This window comes from Lissotriton helveticus, chromosome 9 (genome assembly GCF_964261635.1).
Source record: "Lissotriton helveticus chromosome 9, aLisHel1.1, whole genome shotgun sequence".
Classification (NCBI taxonomy): Eukaryota; Metazoa; Chordata; class Amphibia; order Caudata; family Salamandridae; genus Lissotriton; species Lissotriton helveticus.
In genome coordinates this window covers 737,751,019-737,773,782 of record NC_136070.1, presented here as the reverse complement: position 1 = coordinate 737,773,782, position 22,764 = coordinate 737,751,019, and the positions used below count along the sequence as shown (strand labels likewise).

At 43.3% G+C, this 22,764-nt stretch overlaps 1 protein-coding gene across 1 annotated transcript in view; it reads left to right on the top strand.

Annotated features, from left to right (window-relative positions):
• The window catches only part of ANTXR2 (ANTXR cell adhesion molecule 2), a 552,370-nt gene that overhangs the window by 73,080 nt on the left and 456,526 nt on the right, over window positions 1-22,764 (top strand). Inside the window, exon 3 of the mRNA XM_078660866.1 lies at window positions 20,567-20,638. Within this exon, the coding sequence (XP_078516992.1) occupies window positions 20,567-20,638 (72 nt within the window). The remainder of the gene's footprint in view (window positions 1-20,566; window positions 20,639-22,764) is intronic.

Genomic DNA, 22,764 nt, shown 5'->3' with positions numbered 1-22,764 from the left:
GTGGTACTGCAGGTAGACATTAATTTAATACCAGTTTGGTTCTTTATGGGACAATTCACAAAGACATGAAGGAGAGCGTAAAAGAGTACGACAGAACAAACTCTAAATTGCCTTCATGACTAGGTCATACCGTGAATGTGCACAGCTCCTTAGTACATGACTCGAGGTACGGCGTACGGTCATTTGCGAGATATTCTCAAATAAATTGTGTCCACTCGGTGTAGGGCTTTTTCCTGGAGTACTGTGCTTATCCACTCAAAAGGAGTACCGCAGTCATTCAATAGTGAGACCTCACCTGAAGTATTGTTCCCACTTACATCACCAGGCTTTTTGCCCCATTCTTGATTCTACTGCACCACACCCTGAGGTGAGGCACAGCCTACGTATGCACGTTGGGTGCTTCCTTAGCACAAACACCGCCGTACACAGTTGACTTTCTGAAGAAGACCCCACTACACTTATATAAACTGTAAGAATGAGCTTCCTGGCCAGAATTTATTTCGATGAGACACAAGCTGCATTGATACTTCAGGCAGATGGTGCACTGAGATCATTAGGTCATTCTCAGTCACAGATCTCTCTAGTGACATTCTATAGTTCCACTCTGGAGACACACAAGACTACGAGTGTGAGCTTGTAGAAAAAACCCCTCAGCAGACAATTGTCCGTCTGTATTAGCTAATGGAAAGAACATGAACAGATGCTTCATAATTTAATATCTGACATTCCTTCCAGACCAGATCTCTGAAAACCAATTTGAGCTTATAAAACAGAATGCATTGAGTTGCACACACATTATTCTTTGAAAATGATCTTGTGATAGGGACCAGGTTGTGTTACATTTAACACTACTATGTGTTTTACACCGGTCTCTTCAATGTTACAGTTGGCATTAGGAGTAGTATGGTGTTGGAAACCTTAGTGGAATTCCTTGCAAAGTCGAAAGTCTGTAATGTTCATTTTCCATCAGTGCAAATAAAGATTTTTCAGGGCAAACGTAAAGGAGGGAAAAAGTGGACTGAGTGTGGTTAATGTTATTTTACAATAAGACATGGGGCATATGTACAAAAAAAAATTGGTGCATGGAGCTGCGCCACATTTGGCAGCGCCCCGCTCCAACATTTTAAAAACACAGGGATGCGCCGTATTTACTTCAATAACATAACATGACTTGTAAGCACACGTTCACCACTACGGGTATCTTGGCGCTGAAAACAAATATTTGTTGTTACCCAACTCATTGGTACTAATTTTATCGACCTCAGATGGATTGAAGGCTGAGTGGACCCCCCGGGATATGAACCTGTGACCATGAGGTCGAGCACAGGCCCCTGAGATAGACGCATTAGTCCACTGAGCTATCAGACCCAGCTCCACTGTGTTTTCCCTAGTGCAGGCGCTAAAATTAGCAGTATAGCGCCAATGCAAGCACCCTTGCATCATAGTGCAAGGGTGCCTGCGTTGCAGGGAATGATTGTTTATATGCAGGAAGGGACACCTTCCTGCACATAAACAATCCATTATTGCTATTTGTTACTTCTATGTGTGCTGCATTTTGCTCCCTGATAGTCGCTAACAGTATTTCAATGTAACACTTTGTTGCTGCAGTGTATATAACTTCACCTGCTTCTGTAAACTTGCATGCTTTTGATGAATCCTTGTCATTATGCAGAACACTCCATTGTCTATCTGAGCAGGTCTGGGTTCTATAAATATTACCAAGAATTTTTTTTTAACTAAACAGGTCTTTGACTAGGAACATTATTCTATGGCCCCTGTGTAAAGCACCTCTTGATTCCTAAGAATGGAGGTTTGTTGCTACCCTCTCCCCCCTCCTTACAATGGTTCCTGCACTTACAATATGTACCAGTACTTTATTGTATCTTACCTTAAAATAAACAGGAATTGTATTCTTCTGGTATGTGCTGTAGATTGAATGAAGGAATAAAACAAGTATAAAGTACAAATATAAAGTACTCTTTATTGCAGGACCCTCTAAACAGTTTTGGTATATGTGCCAAAGCATCAAACATGTCTTTTGCAAGGGTACTCTTAACATGTTATGTTTACAAATCAGTGCATAGTATGCTAGGTAGCACAACTGGTTTAGTTTTCCAGCCAGTGACCAGCCAATCACAGGCTCCTGTAAAGGTTGTCTCAGCTTTTAATCCTTTCGAAGATGGTAACATAAGGGCTATTGTTTGGGCAATGGTAATACCTATCCTTAAACTAGGAAGTGTTGTGTGCTACAAAACAGCCATTGTAATATATAACTCAGTTTAGAGGAGTTCTTGGGAGAAGAGAAAGAGAAAAAAAGAGCAAGAAATGTGAGCAAGAATAGGGGGAAGAGGGAGAGACAGTCGATGAGGAGCGAAGTGAGAGAGACAGCAAGAGACGGAGCTAAAGAGAGTGATGAAAAGAGAAAATCAGGTGAAGAAGTCAGAATGATAGAAAAAAAGAGACAGAATAGAGACAGCGAGGGAGCGAGATCTAGTCATGTATTTGTTAAGAGTTTTGTGAATTGGTTTTTGTCACCTTTTGATTACACAAGGGCACCTAATATGTAATCCTGATATCAGTTAGAGTTTCAATTATTTGGTATGGTTTAGAGAACTAACTATAACGTGCACCACTTTTCATGCACTGCTTATGACTTCACATATTACATCACACAGTACTTTTTAAATGACATCATTGATGGCATCAATGTTGACATCTCAAATAATACTGACGAATATACAGACAGTAATATAAGGTGACTATAGAGTTATGTATGTACAAATACATGTATATATAAACAGATTTGTGGTGGCTCCTACAAGCTTTATCAGTGACCCACTTATCCCCGTCCCCCATGTTCCTCCCTTTAATTCACTTCTAAAGATGCCACTGGAAGCTGTGGTTAGAAAACTGCACCCAAAAGCCACTGAAATTCACCACTTTGTGTTAGCTCCGCAATCCATACTTTGCACGACAGCCATGCAAACTATAAATCACACCAACATTCAATGCTTATGACCTCACAATATTTATCCCAATAGGTAAAAATACATGAGCACACATCATTAAAAAAAAAAAAACATGTAATCAAAGCAATAAATAGTATTGTATTCACATTCATCACATTAATAGTGTGAATGGCAACTAGACGTGTAACTTGCCCTATAAGATCATTGATAACCTCGCATCTGTCAGATCAAGGGTGAGGGGATGTACGGCATTACGACGCGTTCTTTTACAACGCATGCCGTTACAACGCGGTTTTTTCAACGCAAGTCGTTACCACGACTTGCGTTGGAGGGGGTGCAGACTTAGGAATTTTTTAATTTACTATTCCAACACCAGCCTACGTACGGTAGGGAAGGTGTTGGATAGTAAATTAAAAAAATCCTTGTCCTGCAGCGCCCTCCAGCGCAAGTCGTGGTAACGACTTGCGTTGAAAAGATCGCGTTGTAACGACACGGCGGTGTAACAGCCGCGTCGTAAAGGCTGTTCACCAGGGTGGGGTCATGGCTAATGTATTGCTGATTCCCAACATGGTTTGCAGAATGAGCAACACCCAGACTGTTGCAGCTCTGCAGATCCCAGCACACTATTCGAACACGCCCATTTAAATACCAGCTAATAGACTGCTCCATAAGAATAATGTTCGAGTAAAGTTAAACATATTTCAATTTATTTTTATTATATATAGCTCCAGGTGACAGATTCATTCCCCAGGGTTCTCATCTTGCTGCGGGTCTTTGTACCTTCACAAATGCCAGGAAGGTGCTTGTCACTTTGAGGCTGCAGCACGAAGGTCCATGCCGAGTAGGTAAAATTAATGACTTGATGGAAAGCTAGAAGAAAGTTGCACACAGGAGCAATTGAAGCTTCAAGCTTGGCGGCTTCTCTGCATCAAATAAGAGACTGCAGCTCATCTGCAGCTCTTCTTCGTTGACAGATAATGTATGTCTTTCCTGTTGTACATCCTGCCGCTCTGCCTTTCCCGTTCCCGTCATCATTTCCTTTTGCTGCCACTGCAGGTGCAATGCGAAACTCAGCTCTCACTCAATTCTTTTAAACCAGAAAGGTGTTCAGGTCATTCGGCATGCATCCGCTTTCTTTGTTTTTTTCATCCCAACCGCCAAGATTTTGGACAGTAAAAGGTCTCCCTTTTGCCATTTGTCATAGAGTGGAGTTGATTTAAGTTCGCTGAAGTTAAAGAAGCATTGGCAAAGCCAATAGGTCTCACCAATGCGAGATCTATTGGCTTTGTCAATGTTTTCTAGCAATATTATACAGTAGTGCATCTGCTTTGTAGCATGGTTAAAAGTACATAAATGTGCTAGGATGTAGTCAACGCTGGTCGCTTTATAGCACTTTTTTTTACCTTCAACTAAGCTTCATCGCAGCCACGCAGCTTTACAACATGGCAAAGAATACATTGAGAAGGCAAACAGTAGAGCTATTTGTCTTTGTCAATGTTTCTTTGCCATATTGTACAGCTTTCATGGCTGCTCTGCAGCATGGTCTGAAGTTAAAAATGTTCTATAAAGCGTCCACCATTGACCACGTCATAGCACTTTTTTGTACTTTTGGCTATGCTGTACAACGTAGCTTAAACAACATTGACAAAGCCAATAGATCTGGCATTGACGAGACCTATAGGCTTTGCCAATGTTTTTTTTGTAGTGTTAATGTAGCTCGAACTTGGCATTGGAGCCCTTTACATGACCGCTAGTTACATTACACAAAGACGCAGTTTCAGTGATACGCCCAGAATCATAGGATGTTGAGCCGTGACTGGAACTTGGTTTCCCATTTCCATAGTCAGCACCTTTAGCGGTAATGCCACATCATCTCCCCTGGCCACAGAATGATAATTTTGCAGAGTACTGTTGCATCCCTGGCTGTCACGGGCACAATCTGATGTTAATTGGAAGCAGGCTTTGATGAGAAGCGTGGTGGAGCTGTTTAATGCTGCCTTTGTGCAAGATTCCACCCCATGCCTCCATGACGCTTTCCCAGAAACTGTTGTCAAGGGGCAGCAGCCTGCTGCATAGAGCAAATGTGATCTTGACACAATCAATCATTCAATAAATAGCTTTATTCGGAAGTATACCATAACAACATTATGTCAGAATGTATAATGCATAATAGCAAATAAAACAATAATTATAACGTTAAAACATAACTGTGTAAAAATTTATTTTACGACAACATAGGTCTATGCTCGCACAGCACATTATGAAAAGGCCCAAACATGCAAAACAATTCCATCATTATGTAGGGTCATTAAAAGTCTAAGAGCGGGCCTGTACTACCCAGTGCTTTGTAAATTATTTTTTAGAACTGAAATGGAACTGTTCTCATTGGATAGGTTCAAGCTGCCTACAAGAGATATCGGACGGTCTAGTATGGATGCACCAACCATTCTCGAGATCATTTAGAGATGATTTAGACTTTTACTCCTTGTACACTTCTTGTAACCTAAACTTCTTGCAGAATCAAACCCTACCCAAGAAGAATCTAAGATAACACACGCACAAATAAAAAGACTAATACAGAAATTAAAATCAGAGGGGGCCCAGGGGCCAAATGGTATTCCAACCGCAGTCTACAAATCAGACACGGACTTCTGGGCCAACCTCCTAACCACACTTTTTAACGACATCTTAAAAAAAGGAACGCTTCCGGAAACTTGGAGAGGAAACATCATCCACCCAATTCATAAGAAAGGGAACCGGAAAGAGCCTGGAAACTACCGTTTAATTTCCTTAATAGATGTAAAGTAAAGTAAAGTCCACATTTGTAAAGCGCACAATCACCCGTAAGGGTCTCTAGGCGCTGGGGGGCCGTCGGGAAGATTAAGCGAGCTATTGCCCAGAGTCACATGGTGCTGGGCTAACCTGCCGCCGGAGCCGGGGATCGAACCGTGGTCCCCAGATTCCAGCGTCAGTCGCCCTGGCCGCGGCGCCACACCTCTCCCTCGTAGAAGCCAAGTTGTATGCATCTTGCCTGTTGAAAGAGCTGCAGGACTGGGAAACCCTAAGGAAAATAATCCCAAGGTTTCAAATCGGATTCAGAACAGGGATGGGGACAACTACCAATCTGGTCACCCTTTGCTTATTAACAGACAAGGCCAAAAAAAGAAAACACAATTTATATGCCTGTTTCGTCGATATAAAATCAGCTTTCGACCATGTTAGCAGGCCCAGGCTGTGGAGCAAGCTAAGAGAGTGGGAGATGCTGGAACATCTAATTAGTGCAATATCTACACTTTACAGTGACACATGGGCCAGGGTTAAACAAGGAAACGGTCGCAGCCTGACCAACAAAATCGAAACACAGGACGGACTTAAACAAGGCTGCGTCCTCGCTCCCAGCCTCTTTAATTTATATCTTGCTGATATCGGAAAAAAAATTGAGGCAATAGAAAGCCACGCACCAAAATTAGGAAACGCTCCCGTTCCCATAATGCAGTATGCCGACGATATTGTCTTACTTAGTAAAACACCAGTCGGGCTGCAACGCCTAGTGAACACGCTGGTTACGTACCTATCAGAGGAAAATCTGGAGCTGAATAAAAACAAAACTAAAGTGCTGCGAATCACGGAGGGAAAGAAACTTAAATATACATGGACAACCAACAAATCTCCACTCGAAGAACAGGATTCGTACAAATATTTGGGGATGACCATCGAGAGCGGTAATAAAAAAAATAAGCACATCCAGGTACTAAGAGGAAAAGCGCAATCACTAATATATGCATATAGACAACTGCACAAGACAGTGGGCGGTCCAAACTACACCCACTTATTAAAAGTCATGGCCGCCCAGATTATTCCAACCTTGTCTTATGGTCTAATTGGATGGCTCGGGAGCGAATCACCAATTTTAAACAGCTTACAAAATAAAATATATAAAGTGGTGTTTGGGTTGCCGAAAGGAGCATCAGCTGCCCAAGTTCGACTAGAATTTGGTTTACAAAATCAAGTAATTAGGTCAAATTCTACATTCGTAAAACTTTGTCATAAGCTCCGTCTCGCACCAAGTGACTCCTGGGATAAAATGTGCTGGGAGGATATAAACTTCCTAATAAACAAGCCAAACACCAACCATTGGGGAGAATTCCTTAACCAGAGCTTGTCAACCCTTGGTCTTCACGAGGTGTGGAACAAAAACATCGACCACAAGCAGTTTTGCAAAATTGCAAACGGATCAGCAAAAAAGATCTCCTTGCTTACAGACAAAAAAGCCCTAAGCAAACGGAGACACGCCTGGACAGTAATCAATACATATTCCACCCAAAAACCGCAAGCTTTTCTAGCCCAACACTACTGTCAATATTTAAAAAAAACTTACATAGCGTACCGTATGGGGTCGCATTTTACAAAAGACTTAATGCCTTCCTGGAAACGCAAAACAGATAGTGCCAACTGCAGACTATGTGGAGATAAGAACGAAACAGTGGCCCACATATTATGTGTATGTCCAACACTGCAAGGCCTAAGAATAAGATATCTTCGGGGAATTTTCAACATACTGAAAATCCGGACCTGCAGACAGGCGGTTATACGGTGGCTAAGCGGCATTTCCCCCATTCTTACATGTCGGGGAATCAAGTTCATGTCCATGGCATTAAAACAGATACAAGAAAAGGAACTGGCAAATGAACTCACAAAGACTAAAGCAAAATGATTGGACTCAATATCGTTGAACGAGGCCCATGACAACCGTAAAGACTACCGTTAGATAACCATTAGATTTAATGACAATTTTTAACTTGTATTTTAAATTTTGTTGTTGTACATTTTTTATTGCTTGTAAAGATTGTAAAGATTTTAAATAATCATACAATAAAAACACTATGACTATGACTAAACTTCTTGCAGCCTTCGGTATTTGTAGCATTTACTGTTTATCTCTACTTCAGCTTTCATTTCAGTTGCTATTCCAAGGTAGTTTACACTTTTACATCCAATTTGACTTTTTATGCCAACTGCAAAGATTATGCAAACCATGACCTACATTACAAGTTTGAGCATTGTGACAACTTTCAAGCTTATGACATCTTTAGCTAATATGTCAATATAAATGCTTGTGCCACCTTTGACATGACAACCATTTATGGCAAGCCAGCATTTACTTGTGTGTTAGGTCGACTGGCCGGAGTAATAATACACCAGTGCAACTGACTTGTCATTCAGCACACAGCAATCAGGAAGCTGTGTGACGAAGACACAATCCATATAATGACTGGTAAGCAGGGTAAGGATTGCCTATAGCAACTCCCTATTGCATGGGAGATATCCTCCAGGTTTATTAATTATGTGAACTTAAACAAGCTACATTTGTTCTGTGCTGTCTGGGAGCCTAGGGAACCCAAGTGAAGTTGGTAGCATGATATTAACTCAAAAGTAAGTGATCGATAAATGCTTACCATCATTCTCATTAGTTGATGTGTCATAAATCTTTGAGAAACGGCACCAACTGACAAAGTCACAAGATTAGCATAGAAAATACTGAGGAACTGCAACAGGTGTTGAAACCGAAGAGCTTTCATCATCATCTGGAAATGTTCTGTTCCATGAAAAGCTTTATGTTGTGCATTGTGGTAAATTACACTGCTCGTGTAACTTCCTTGTGTCACATATTGCACATTTAGCTCTGCTTGGGAGAACTGATTATTGCGTTTGCTCACTCATCCATCTCCAAAATCAAGAAGAGGCAATACGTTATAAGCCAGACCTATGGTACATGGGGTACGCCAGCAGTATCATGTGCAGTTGCCATCTTTGGTTGGAACAACACTGGCAAAACCCAGAGGCATTGAAAGTACAATAAAAAAAAACTGGCCTGCCATTCTGCAAGCTGATGTTTGTAACATATCTATTGGACGAGTCGTCAAGTAATTACCTATGTTTGTGGCAAAATATCTTTTGCGGCCTCCACTCATTGTGTGGTCTCTTAATATCTTAGCATCCCCTCCACACAAACACACACACACACACTCCCAATCCGGCCCTTGGGTGCACTGGTACAGGTTCCTGTATAACCAGAAGTACTCATAAAACAACTATTGCACAGCCAAATACTCTTGTTTTTTAACACCACCGTCTTCCTAATGCATGAATTCTAAACAATTTTCACCCACTATATTGCATAAAGTCGACACTAAACAAAAATTACTTTGACTTTGGCCATCAAATACATACCTTCCTCTGCATGTCCTGCTCACCTTTTTCTACTCCTATTCAAAATTGTATGTTCTCGTTCGACTGCTACACAAAACGGCATGTCCTCGCACCTATATTTCTATATGAAGTTTGTGTGAATTTCCCACATCCCCACCAATAATCCATAACCACTTCCTGCTCACAAACTAGTAATCACTTGCCTGCAGTTTGTCAACATAATTCTTTACCCTAACTACTCCTTAATCAATACTCTAATCCTCATCTACCCTATCCAATCACCTCACCAATCGGCTCCCATGAGCTAGCACACCTCCTCCCCTATCCCCATTAGCTCTCCCTCTAATTCTCTTTGATTTCACTACAAACTGTGGTAAAGCATGGAAGGGGCTCCCACTGACAACACAAGACTAACCCCCAAACCAAAAAACACTACATTAACCACACACCTTTGGTGCCAAAGTAGCACACTACTCACGATAAAGTACCCCAATGCCTCATTAGTATTTAATGCTATATATATGATGATAATAATGATATACCACAATGTGCTTGGGTAAGAAGATGACAGATCACCCTGAAGGACAGGACAGCTTTGACAAATGCAGAATTGCTGGTGGAGGGCAGGATTTGACCACTCTCATCTCTGAGCTAACTTATCTTGCCATCTGTGAGAAAAGCCTTCTTTTATTTTTATTCAGGCAACTAGAGGAGTGTCTGTCTACACACCGAATAGTAAATGAAGTAGTGCATTGACCGGCCTTCTTCTATCTCTTTGAACCATTGTGGATATAAAGGAAGGACTGACTGTAAGATTCCTGGAAAGATGACTGGACAAAGGAAGCTTTAATCTTCTTAAGTTTAATCCTTGGAGAATCCCATCCAACCATAAGCATCAAGCAGTAGCAGTTGATCAGAGTACTGATCTGATTTACATACAAAAATACACCAACTGAGAATGCAATGACATCAAGCTATTACATCTGTAACATTCTGTACATGACATAAAGACATTCTATATTTGAAATATTATCATTCAATTAGGAGGAATACCACACACCTCCCCTCCTTAACTAAATAACTAAAGTAATTAAACATAATCAGCAAGATAAGATGGGCGTTTACAAACTCTTGATGAAAATCTATTTTTCTGCACATTTTTTTTCCGTTTCTTGCGAAGGAGAACCCACTAAATTTTCTTCTGCTATCTTTCCTCTTACTACAACAACTCTATTGAGATTCCAGATGCGATGATCTTGTGTCTTTATTGCATTATTAAGCACCTTGATGACTCTGATAGGTTTCATAAACTTAGAAACAGAACTACCCAACAAACCAGGACGTTTGATCATCACCATATCACCAATCTCTACTTTTGTTCTTTTTGCCCATGTTTTTACATCAAAATACTGTTTCCTTCGCTTAGCCATCTTTTCATCTTTCTTCTGTATGAGCCCTTTGTGACAAGTTCTTTCCTTTCCTTTAATCAATTCATATTTATTTACCCATGTTGGTTCAACCTTAGTATTAGGAACTCTACCCCTGAATAACAAGAAAGGAGTCTTTCCAGTTGCACAATGTGTTGCACAGCTTTGCTCTGCGCCCGCAGGCTTTTATAATGGTAAGTAAATTGACACAATGCTTTGTGTTGCTTCGGGCCACACACGCACCGACGCAAAACCTCACTAAATAACTCCCACTATGTTTTACTCTTGGTACTATTCAATCACTGTTGCTTTTTATGTTGAGCCTGGGCAGCGCATGCGCTGCTCTGCAAGGAATGGTATATTCAGGTATAGAACAGAAGCTCTGCCCATTTCCTGCCCATCTTTTTGACGGGCTCCTGTAACTGTCCTTTCAAAATCGTTGCTTTTGATTGATAAATAGGCTTAGTAGTCCCTCCTTTGTACTGCATTGTCTGCATTTGTAACCTCCCACAAGGAATGGACTTTTTACTTGTGTAGTTAACGGTCTGATTTTTAGGTCTCGCAGACCTGCATTGCAGCGTGCATGCGCTGCCCGCTCTGCGAGGCTTCTTGTAATCAAGCAGATTTCAGAAGTGGAGTGTAGGCCCTGCCTCTTCTTTCTGTTGGCTTGTGTCATTGTTCATACTAAATGCTGGCTTTTGATTGTAAGTGAGGCCTTTTAGTCCCTCCTTGTTACCGCCATGTCTCCTTTTGGCCCACACTCGGACTGTATCTTTTACTCGCGGCGTTACACTGTCTCCTTTAACTAGTCGGTAAGCAATAATTTTTTTTAGCATAACTACACGGGTGCCGACGCCGGCCTTTTGACAGTCCCCCCATGCTTCTTAACACATACCCTTTCCTCTTAGAGAACTATTACACTGTTCGCTTTCTGTGGTTGTTAAAAGCAAAGGGCGATCTTGAATTTATTTTTCACTGGTATGTATAACTTCCCATGAAGCGCCTGCAGCTGCCGAGCATGCACCCAGCAGCAGGGCCGGGTCAGATTCCTGTGTAGACAGTGCTGTAAGCAGGTCACTGGGGGATCGAAGGGGGGCCCCTCCACTTACGTTACATCTTTAACGTAGGCATTACATGCTTGCTGTTTACGCAGGTCTGATGTTGTGGAAGTTCTAGCCAGGAAGCGCTGTACTGCGCATGTCTGCCGATAGCAAGTGAAGGATTGGGCATGCGCGACTTCTATTTTTTAAGTTGAGACTATCCCAAAACAACTGGAAAAGTTTGATAAGTGCAGGTCCACTCATGTGTTATTGAATCTAAGGTACTTCCGATGACACGTGTTGGCAATGTTGCATTGCCAGTGAATGTGGGGGAGTTTAGGGGACAAATGCTTCTGAATATAAACAAGACGAGTCTGTCCCTTGGGCTCTTCGCAGCTCTGATTGTTTCGCTGCAGCTGGTGCCAGGCTTATTAAATATTGAGCAGCCATGCTGCCTGCTGTGGGCTCTTGTGTTACCACAGATAGTGAGAGGTGAGAGCAGCAGCAGGATATGCTCTCATGCAGTCTCCACACACCGCGGGTGGGTGCACTGCCCATAAACACCTCGCAGCCGGGGTGTAACTACAATTGGTGAAGAAGGTGCAGTGGCACCTGTGGTAATTGTACCCTGATAACGCTGCAGTTTACTGCCCCAAGAAGTAGGCAAAAAGGTAATTTTGCTTACTTGCACCAGGGCTAAGTGCATCTTTGCTGCTCTACAGCTCAAAGCAACAGTGCGCCAAGAGGCCAGAACTACAGAGGACAGGAATCCAGCGACAAGGATGCTACGGGCTCTACTGCAAGCAAGGAAATGTTCCCTGAGTACCATTAGGGTAGTAATATATAGTTATGATGCTTGTTCATGATAGTAATATATAGTAACATGTAGGGTTAATTTGGCCCTGGTACCACTGCACCTGATGTACCATTGACAGCTATGTCCATGCAGAAGACACCAAAGAAAGTTGCGGGCTGGAACACAGAATAGTACAAAAATCACACCAGGAGCTAACTACGCCAAGCTCCTACCACCCTAACTTCATAGCACGTTGGAATGCGGTTCATGCAGACACATAACTGGCACACACTGCGGTGAGTGATTTTAGAGCGCGAGAGTGTTCTTTGGAGAATGAGAGCATTTCAGAGAATGTCGGTATTTTTTTAGCGGGCAAGATGCATTTTTTGAGAGGGTGAACGTTTTTCTGGTGTGGGATTGTTTTGAGGCTCAGTTTTTTTAAGCGGGTGAGGTTTTTGGGAGGATTAAAACATTTTTCAGAGCTGGGCCTTGTGTTTAGAGAGAGTGAGGGAGTTTAAGAGGATGGGAGTGTTTTTCCACGGGTTTTGGTGTCTTTTAATGAGGTTTTTTTCCTGCAGGGGTGATTTTTAGAGGATGGGAGTGTTTAGTACGTAGAAGAGTTTTTAGAAGATAATTTTTTTTGAATGTGTGATTTGTTTTAGTTGGCAGGTGTTTTAAGAGGATGGGAGTGTTTTAAAATTTCGAGGCTGTTTTTGGAGGTTAAAGTGCGGCGCACATTTCAAAGGCTGAATGTGCTTTCAAAGAGTGAGCGTTAATATAGAGAGTGTGAGAGCGGTAAACTAGAGGTATCTTACCGCGGTGCTGAACCCAGCAGCGGCCAAGCTGTAGAGCGCACAGGACAGGGAGTGAGTGGTCTCAAGGTCTGGCCAGGGGTCGAGCACAGTACATTCTGCACATGCCAGTGACACGCTCTCGTAGGGCATGCTCCTCAGCTGCCCGGCGCGGCTTCAGCCATTTTCTAACTTTAAAAACAGCTCTTCTTACCTTGCGCGCTATTTTTATTATTTAAAAAAATAACGTTTCACCACTCTCTAAACCTTCTTTCAGATGCGTCCTCTGTGGAGTGGTATAAAAACCATGCAGTGCATGTGCTAAAAACTTCTGTAAGTTATTTTTGTTTTGTAATAAAGCAAAAAAACTCTTTGCGTCAAATATATTACAAAATGGCACCTTATCCCAGTATTTTATAAAGCGCAAACTAATCACCCCTAAGGATCTCAAGGCGCTGTCGGGAAGATGAGCAAGTTATTGCCCAGAGTCACGTGGTGCTGGGCTGAGTTGCCACTGGCACCAGGGATGGAACCTTGAGCCCCGTGCTTCAGAGTCAGCTGCCCTGGCCGCGTTCATGTGCGCTGGAATAAAGTATTTGCAGCTATAGCGTTATTGATCAGTCTCATTCTAGAAACTGCCGTCCGTTTCATTACAGGCCAATAAAGAGACCCCTGCTTGTAATGGAAAACTGCAGGTACTTATTCCTCGTGACTTCCTCATTCCCTCGTTGAGCCTCAGAGCCCGCCCTGGTGCCTTGTCTCATGGACTCCCATCACAGTTCTGGCTCAAACAGCATTCTCAATTAGCTGTCTGGAAAGCGATTCTTGGCCATGTCAGTCCAAGTCCGTGTCTCCTATTTGTAGGTCAGGCAGTTTTTTCAGCCTCTTGCATAGCTGCCAAGGTTTCCGATTGCTACGTGTGAGATGTTCATAATTTCAGTTTAATTATGAGTGACATTTCAACAACTATGAGTGACACTTTCTCGCAAGCAAAATAAAGCAATGAAGACAGGGAAACATATTGAAATCAGAAACAACACCCATATGAGTAACCAGAAACTCTACAAAGATCTTAAAATTTGCTGCAAGCACCAGAAATGGAAGGGCACTACACTAACCAGGGCACTACACTAACCAGCGTTAGCGCTGGTGGTGCCATTTGCAACACTGTTGGAGTCCCCCAATGACCACCGCCACCATGGATTCCCTCACCACCACCTTTTAACAGTGCCCTTCAAGTCTCCATAACCACTCTCTCTCAGATGCATTTAATTAGTTATATAGAGCCACTCATACCAGTGTAAGGTGTCAGAGCACTTCTCATCACACGAGCATTACATAGAGCCTATCAGTCATATGTTTCTAACTCAGTTTACAGGAAATGTTACGTAAGTCAGAGGGCTACAAGGTGTAGGAGTGACATGCCATCAATACTCGTAAGCAGCCTAGTTTAAGAGTGCTTGGTCTAGAGAAGCACAAACCAAGAAATTAACAAGCATTTGCAATGCAATAGGTCTCGCATTTATGCAAGTTTGAGCTATTCACATTGCAAATAACAATGTTTTTATTTTTTTCCGTTTTTAAAACATAAATAAAAGGCATTGTCATTTACAATGCCAACAGCATAAACTTGTGTAAATGCGAGACCTAATGCATTGCAAATGCTTGTTCTAGTCTGTGAGCACTATTTTCTTCAATGATCTTCTACTATTCCACCCACAACATGCTTTCCTACAAGGGCGCATGCAGCCTGTTTTCATATTTTTTATAATAATGGCTACGGGTCCACTTTAACTACATCGGCTGTGCTTATTTATTTAATTTGCAGCGATTTTCACTTCAACTATAGCAGTCGCGCTTATTTATTCATTTAACTTGCAGCCCGGTCCGCTTTAACTATAGTGGACTCTCTTCTTTATTTATTTAATTTTCCAGTGCTGTCCTCTTTAACTTTAGCAGCTGAGCTACAGAACCAGGACGGGGGAGGGTGCAAGTATTGAGGTGGCTATCACTGAAGACTTATGAATTGATTTCTTTTCAGAGGTATACAACCCAGGGGCTAAAGATAAAATAGTAGCTACGGAGCACGTCCCACAGGAAGAGCTAGCAACATTTTTACCAATTGACATCCATATCACAAACAAAGAAGTACTTGCAGCCATAAAAAATAGTAAAGGAGGCAAAGCGCCGGGCCCAGATGGGACCCCGATCGATTTATACAAATACTCGATCGAGCTTTGGTCCCCACTACTAACCCGTGTCCTTGAAGCCAGCTGTGATATGGGCTTTATTAAATCCTGGTCTGAGTCTATAATTATCCCCATTTTTAAAAAAGGGGACCGGGAAAAACCCGCATGCTACCGCCCCATATCCTTGCTCCACTGGCGTAACGAACCTTGAGAGGGCCTCCCTGCAAGGCAGCTCGGGGGGCCCCCCTCCAGGCTCAATCAGGAGCCCTGCAGCCAGAGTGCTGTGCTGATGGGGCCCCTGGAGCTTGAGGCCCCCACGCACCGCAGGGGCTGCGGGGACCTGTGTTACGCCCCTGCCTTGCTCGATTCATTTATGAAAGTCGCAGGCAGGGTTATGCTGAACCGCCTACAACAATGGGCGGAAGACAATAATGTCCTAAGCCCAGTGCAATACGGGTTCAGGGAGGGGCGGGGCACTGTAGAGCAGGTGTTAAATTTCTCCATCTTACATGGCAAATATACCCATACCAAACGAGGTAAATTGTTCGCGGTTTTTGTCGACTTAACCGCGGAATTTGACTGCGTAGTTCACAACCGGCTATGGCAGATTTTAGCAGACTTAAAGGTAGAGCAAGCACTTATATTATTTTTAAGACAACTGTATGTAGGGTCTACTGCTAAGGTGAAGTTCGGTTTAAAAGGAGATTGCACCAAGCCCTTCCACGTAAGAAAAGGAGTTAGACAAGGCTGCGTCCTTGCCCCGTTCCTTTTCACTTTATACACCAATGACTTGGAAAAGGAACTGGTGACCAGAGTAAGAGACTCCCTGCAGGTTAAAAATAATCAGATCGTCTCGCTCTTATATGCTGATGACGCCGTTTTAATGGCAAGAGCCCAACTTGGTCTCCAAAGGGCATTAAATACCTATATAGATTTTATGGATAACAGGGGACTGAAACTTAACGTTAAAAAAACCTTTGTTATGTCCTGCGGTAGTGGCAAAAATAGGTCTTGTCCCCTGGTTGCTGGGAGTGAGAAAATCGCACCAACTAAAATATTCTCCTACCTAGGCATCCTTCTAGAGGAATCAGGATCCTGGGGACAAGCTATAAAAAACAGGGCATTGCTGTTTAAAAGATCAACGGTGGCAGTAATGATTTTCGCCAAAAAGATGAGTAAAAGGCCTCCAGAAATCTTATTAAAAATTTATCAGGCCAAGTGCATCAGCATTGCTATATATGGAGCAGCCGTCTGGGGAGTTCATGATGCAACACCTATTCAAAGGGTAGAGAATGCGTTTTTAAGATTCATTTTAGCTATTCCTCAAAGTACATCTGTTTTTAACAGTCACAGCGAATTGGGGATTCGCTTTATTAGTGATGTAATTAACATACAACCCTTACTGTTGTGGCACAGAGCTTGGACCTTACCTGATTTAGTTTTAAACCGAGAAATAATTAAAGATTCTATGGGCTTAGACCAGGTCACAAAGATCCCATGGTTGAACTACATTTGTAACCTCACATAAGATATGGGGAGGCCCGAGTTTTACTGCAATCCAGACTCCTTCAATTCTATATCTAGGAAAGAGTTAAAGGCACTCTGTTGGTATCACTTTGATACCCTAACATTAGGAGTGGAGTTAAACAAGAAACTGTAGTTCAACATCAACTCACCCTGGTCTCAACCTCAATCCAACCTTATCTGGTCTGGTGTCAAGAGGGGTATGATAGATACATCTTGACCAGATTTAGATTTGATTATTTCTTTTGCTTGATCACTTTTCCTAAAACTAATGATTGGTCCAGAAAGCTCTGTAAATGTCCGTGCGATAACCAATCGGATCAATCTACACTGCACGTGATCTTCTTCTGTACATTTTATTCCCCAGAAAGGGCTAAATGGATTAAACCCTTTTTAGGTCTCGCTAGACGTGAGCAAAAAGCGAAGCTTTTTGCGTCTAGCGAGACAACTATAGTAGTTACTTTTCGGGGAATGAGGACAGCAAAGTGCCACGCGCATTTGCAGGCCGAGATTCGACCTCGTGAGCGCGCACGTCGTCACTCACGCATGCGCACAAAGACAGCCATACACACACTGCATATACACACACGCACCCCCCCCTTAAACATACACACGCGCACCCAGACAGACAGACGCACGCACAAACACACTCAAACAGAGACACACACACGCGTACACCCCACCCCCACTCACCCCTCCTCTCACTCCACTTACCTGTTCTGGCGGTGCACGGCAGCGGCTCCTTCTCCCGGGTGGCGGTAGCGCTTTGCGGGGCTCTCTCACCACATGAGAGCCCCGCCTTCCCCATGCGCCCACCCGCTCTTCACCCGGTCCCCCATCTCGGGACCGGGACTCAATGCGGAGCCTTCGTGGCTCCTCGGGCAGCTCTCTCTCCCTCTCGCCGCGATGGGGCGGGACTTCCGGTTGGGGCCGCGATGTCATTGGCCGGCTTCCCAGCCGCTTCCGGGTCGTCGCTGGCAGCGCGGCGGCCCGGCGGGGATTTTTTTCTAAAGCGCGGCTTTCATTGCATTCTTTCAATGTCCCACCAACGCTTTGAACATCGCTACATTTGTGAAGATAGCAACTTCAGAAACATTTCATTTATAAGGATAGCGGTTATGATTCCTCCTATGAAACCATGAGCCCGGAGTTGTAATACCGGTTTCTTCTCATGAGCAATGTGTGTGATCTTGACCAGAACTCAATTCCTCGTTCCTTCGTTATTTCGCAAAACCCAGCTCATTTAGAAATTGGCATTTAAATGAGACGTACAGAGCGGATTTCAGTACAAAAAGCATAGAAGCAACTTAACCATCCCTGAACTAAATAGTCATTGTCACCTTCCTTTTTACATTTTCGTTAGTTACGTGCAAGAGGTCAACGTTTATATACGAGGTTCGAAATGTACTACACTGCTTTGCAGTTTCTAGTAATTCATATCTTTAAGTCACGAGAAACAATAACCAACGGAATAAGGAGTTGTCCAAGATCACACACAACTTATCTTCCGAGAGAGCTGGGCTGGGTGTACAAGTCGTGCTAGTTCTTCATCGCTTTTGCCGAAAAATCAACACGTGCCGTGTACATATTTTATATTTAGCCAACATTCCATGTGAGCTCGAGGTTATTTAAATCAGAAACGTCATTTCTGCCACTGCAGTGTAACATCAATGATACAATATTGCAGACTTAAGCACCAAGTCTTAAAATGGCTTTTGATTTTTTAAGCTCTGCACATCAGTAAATCATATTTTAACTTCGCATATAAACTATCCATCATGCAAAAACGCCGCCAAAAATAGGTGTTAATGCCCGGCGCAGTGAACGAACTACACTGTCCGTAGGCACCTTCACCGTATCTCCTTCGCTCCACTGCGTGCACCGACTCACCGGCGGCCACTGTGGGACTGCTGAGAGTGCAGCAGTGGTCATGGTTGCGATCAGCGGTTGGGGACCTGGATGGGTTCAGTTGGGGGATGGGTTTCCCTGGGTCTCAGCAGCCAGTCAGCAACCACTCCACACCGTGACTTCGCTCAGCGCTCTTGAAACAGGTCATGTTGCATGGGAGAAGCAATAAGTAGGTCAAACAGGCAAGTGAATTATGCACAAAGCCTGTACAGATACACATCCTCCGGATCACTTAATGAAAGAATTAAAGATGGCAGTGGACCACATAAAATAATTGTACATTGTTTCAACACTGATTGGAGAACTGATATTTTAAGGTTTTAGTAATTTTTACAAGGAAAATGAGGAGCACCAAGACTGAATGTGCAGAGAACCAAAGGCGGCCTGGCTGTTTGTCTGTTGTGACCCGAAAAGGTGCAGGGTAAGAAAGATCAAGAGGCATGTGAGGAAAACAAGCATTTGCAATGCAATAGGTCTCGCAATTGTGAGAGTTTGAACTATTGGCATTGTAAATGACAATACCTTATTTTATGTTTTAAAAACCAACACGTAAATAAAAGGCATTGCCATTTACAATGCCAATAGTTCAAACTCTCACAATTGCGAGACCTATTGCATTGCAAATGCTTGTTAAAGCAGGGTTTATGGCGTCAATGTCGACCAGCTCTAATATTTTTACAATTACTAAATAATATATACTGTGTTGCTATAATGACTGTTTTTTTAAAAAGTATCTTGAGGAAAAGGAAAAGTTTAATTTGTTCTTAAATTTTTATGGACGTATAATTGTCATGAACTGTAATTCTCCCGATTGCATTAATCATTGAATGAATTGTCGCTTTTATGATTTTATAAAAATTGTGAAATCGAATAAAGCTTACTACTACTGCTACAGAACCTTTGTTTATTTATTTTTCATTTTTGGGTGAAAGCGCCCCATAACGCGCTTTCACTTTAATATTGTCCGTGCCCCTTTCTTTAGATGCTGCTCATTGAAACCTGAATTTGGCAAGCAGCATCTGAAGAAAGGGGTGCAGACACCATTAAAGTGGTCTCGCATTTGCAAGAGTTTGAGCTAATAGCATCATAAATAACAATGCCTTTTATATGTGTGTTGGTTTTAAAAACACAAAAATAAAAGGCATTGTCATTTACAATGCCAATAGCTTAAACTCTCGCAAATGCGAGACCTATTGTATTGAAAATGCTTGTTTTCTAAGCTCTCTAGTACTCGGAAATATATGTATTGCCACATTAGACCAATGCATGCTGTACCTATTGTTTCTTTGATTCATTATTGCGATACACCCGCATTAGGAAAGTGCTTTTGCCCAGAGACAAGATATGACAATTTGCTCATCTTTGCAGCGCATTATAGACATTCGATTATAAAGTGATCCACAAAAAAACGATTTAGTATTGGGGCATCTTCCGCTCTATGTACAATTTTCACTCAATTCTGTTTATTATTGCAGTTTATAAATAAGTAAACATCACAAAAAGCGTTAATCAGATTGCCAACAAGTTAGCTTTAGTGTCATTTTAGTAAATCGCTCTGTCCACCATGTCCTCAATGCACAGATATCACAACTAACGTCATGACTCGACATCTCTGAACATATAAGCGATGAATGTCTGATTTATATTATTAAGCTGCGAAAATGTTCACATGTGTGCATTCCTGCATTAATCAAGCTTTTCCTTTATTGCAGTCCTCGGATGAGATTGTCCTTTGTACTATTTTCGACCCAGGCTTCCATTCTTCTACCGCTGACGGGAGACAGGTCAGTTGAGCAATGTTTGATTTTACAGTTTTATCATTTCAACAGAGTTCAGATTGTTTAAAAAGACTGGGTCTTTAAAGCAATGTTTTAAATAATGTCTTTTCGATCAGTACTTTTAGATTGTTTATGTAATGTATCTGATATTGTCTTTATGTATTGACCATATGCACTGAAATTGAAGTGTGCACACCATATATACTTTGTTTTTAACATTCAGGCGGCCCAAAAAGTATTTTGAGGAATTTTTGAATTAATCTCAACCACTGGGGCTTCTATGAAGATCTCTGTCACATAGGACTCAAGCTACACACTGCATATGCTTGTTCCTTGTCAGTAGCGTCAGAACGAGATAAAAAAAAAATTAGGTCGAGGACTGCGTCGCACTGCGTAAGCAGTGGGCGGAGCTCCGAGATTTTATGTTTCTTAGTAAGGGAGCTTGAACCCGCCTCTCTTCTCCATTGGCTGGCTTCCTAAACGGAGGCCAGCCATTGGAGGAGAGGGGCGTCACTCGGTTCAAGCCCCGTCTTTTTCGGCTTCGGGCTACTTTCTTGTTTTCTTTCTCTCCTCTTCCCATTGGCTGGAATTTTACCTTCCAGCCAATGGGAAGAGAAGAGAACGAAAACCACGCCCCCGAATTGGAAAAAGACTATGCTTTCTCCGAGGCATTTCTGCTTCGTCTGCCTCGGAGAAAGATGGTTAGTGTTGAGTGCTCACGCTGGTAATAAATTACGAGGTCCTGACTGAACAAAATATCGGAGTTCTCCCTGTGGTGCTGCTGAGCGCGGTGCCTGCGCTGTACTGGAACCCGATAGGAAGCATAATAAAACACTGGCACCGTAATGCCGCCGCAGGCGCAAGGGTCACACCATAAGAAACTCCCCCGTGTTCACCGCCGCGGGCCCGGGAATTCTGTCCTTGCACCACTGATGTCACCCCCCTGGGACGCGCTAGGATTGGCCCTGCGCTTTAAGGATTCCCTGCTCGTCAGTAAAAGGCGTGCTGTGACTGGGCGCCGCGCGAGGGACAGGAGCGTCATCCTGAGAGCCACGACAAGAGGGAGAAGCTGGGGGCGGAGGATCGCCCCGAAGCAGACGGCAGCCGAGACCAGCCGAGACCAGCTACAATTCAGTGATTTCCCTTTCTGTTTACGCCACTAATATCGAGCACAGCGTTTGGTTGCAGCCTGTGGTTTAATGTTTTGCACATGTTTTTCTTTACCTATTCACTGGGGGGTCATGTGTGAATACTTGCTTTTGGGGGGGGACATCCTGTCCCTCGATTCACAATGTGCAACCGTGGACCTATTTGTTGGTGTGCTACAGACCAAGGGCACAAGTTACCCTGCTTTAAAGTGAAGGTGAATGCCACCAATACACAACCCGGGTTCAGCTACTAGGGTGGTGGGCTTTAAAAGGCTTCCTCGCTATGCTACTGCCTAACTTAGTACGAGTTACATGAATGTGGCCGAGCTCATTCAACTGACAGACCTCGAGCCTGTGCAGGTGGCTGCGACACGTGCCCCACATAGACGACAAAGGGGCTCGCTAACATTGCTGTGCACCTGTAAGCGGCGGCAGGTAGCCCCCCCTCTGAGGCTGTTTCTCGCTAAGATTAGATCTCCTTTGCTATTTGTGTTGAGGGCAGTGGAGGGTTCAGCAGCAGCTGGCCCCAGAAGCCGCTGTGCTGAATTTGTTGGGGCGCAGTTCCTAATGTGGGGTGGTGACGCTTCCCTGGGCGTCAATGCCATAATCTCTGGTACCGCAAATAGGAGCTATTTGGCTGACCTCCCCGGCTGCAGGACATTGGGGGGGGGGGCTTTCTCTTGGCCCTTCATACTGAGTCACTACCAGTTAACTATAGGCGCGATTATCTTACCTCGATGCTGGCCTCGGGACTTCTCTTGGCAGCCCTTGGCGCCCCACCGCTGAGATCGGCTCTACCCTTAAGGGAGGGTTCCAAAACCCAAGCGCGCTGGATGGTGTAACTAAATGCCTCCAACTGGCATGAGGACTGCATTCCATCCCCACTACCACCTCACATTGGCAGTAGTTCTAGTATGTATAGGTACACATGACTGGGGATGTCTTGTATGTTCACAGGGTGACCCACACGAGTGCATGCATGTT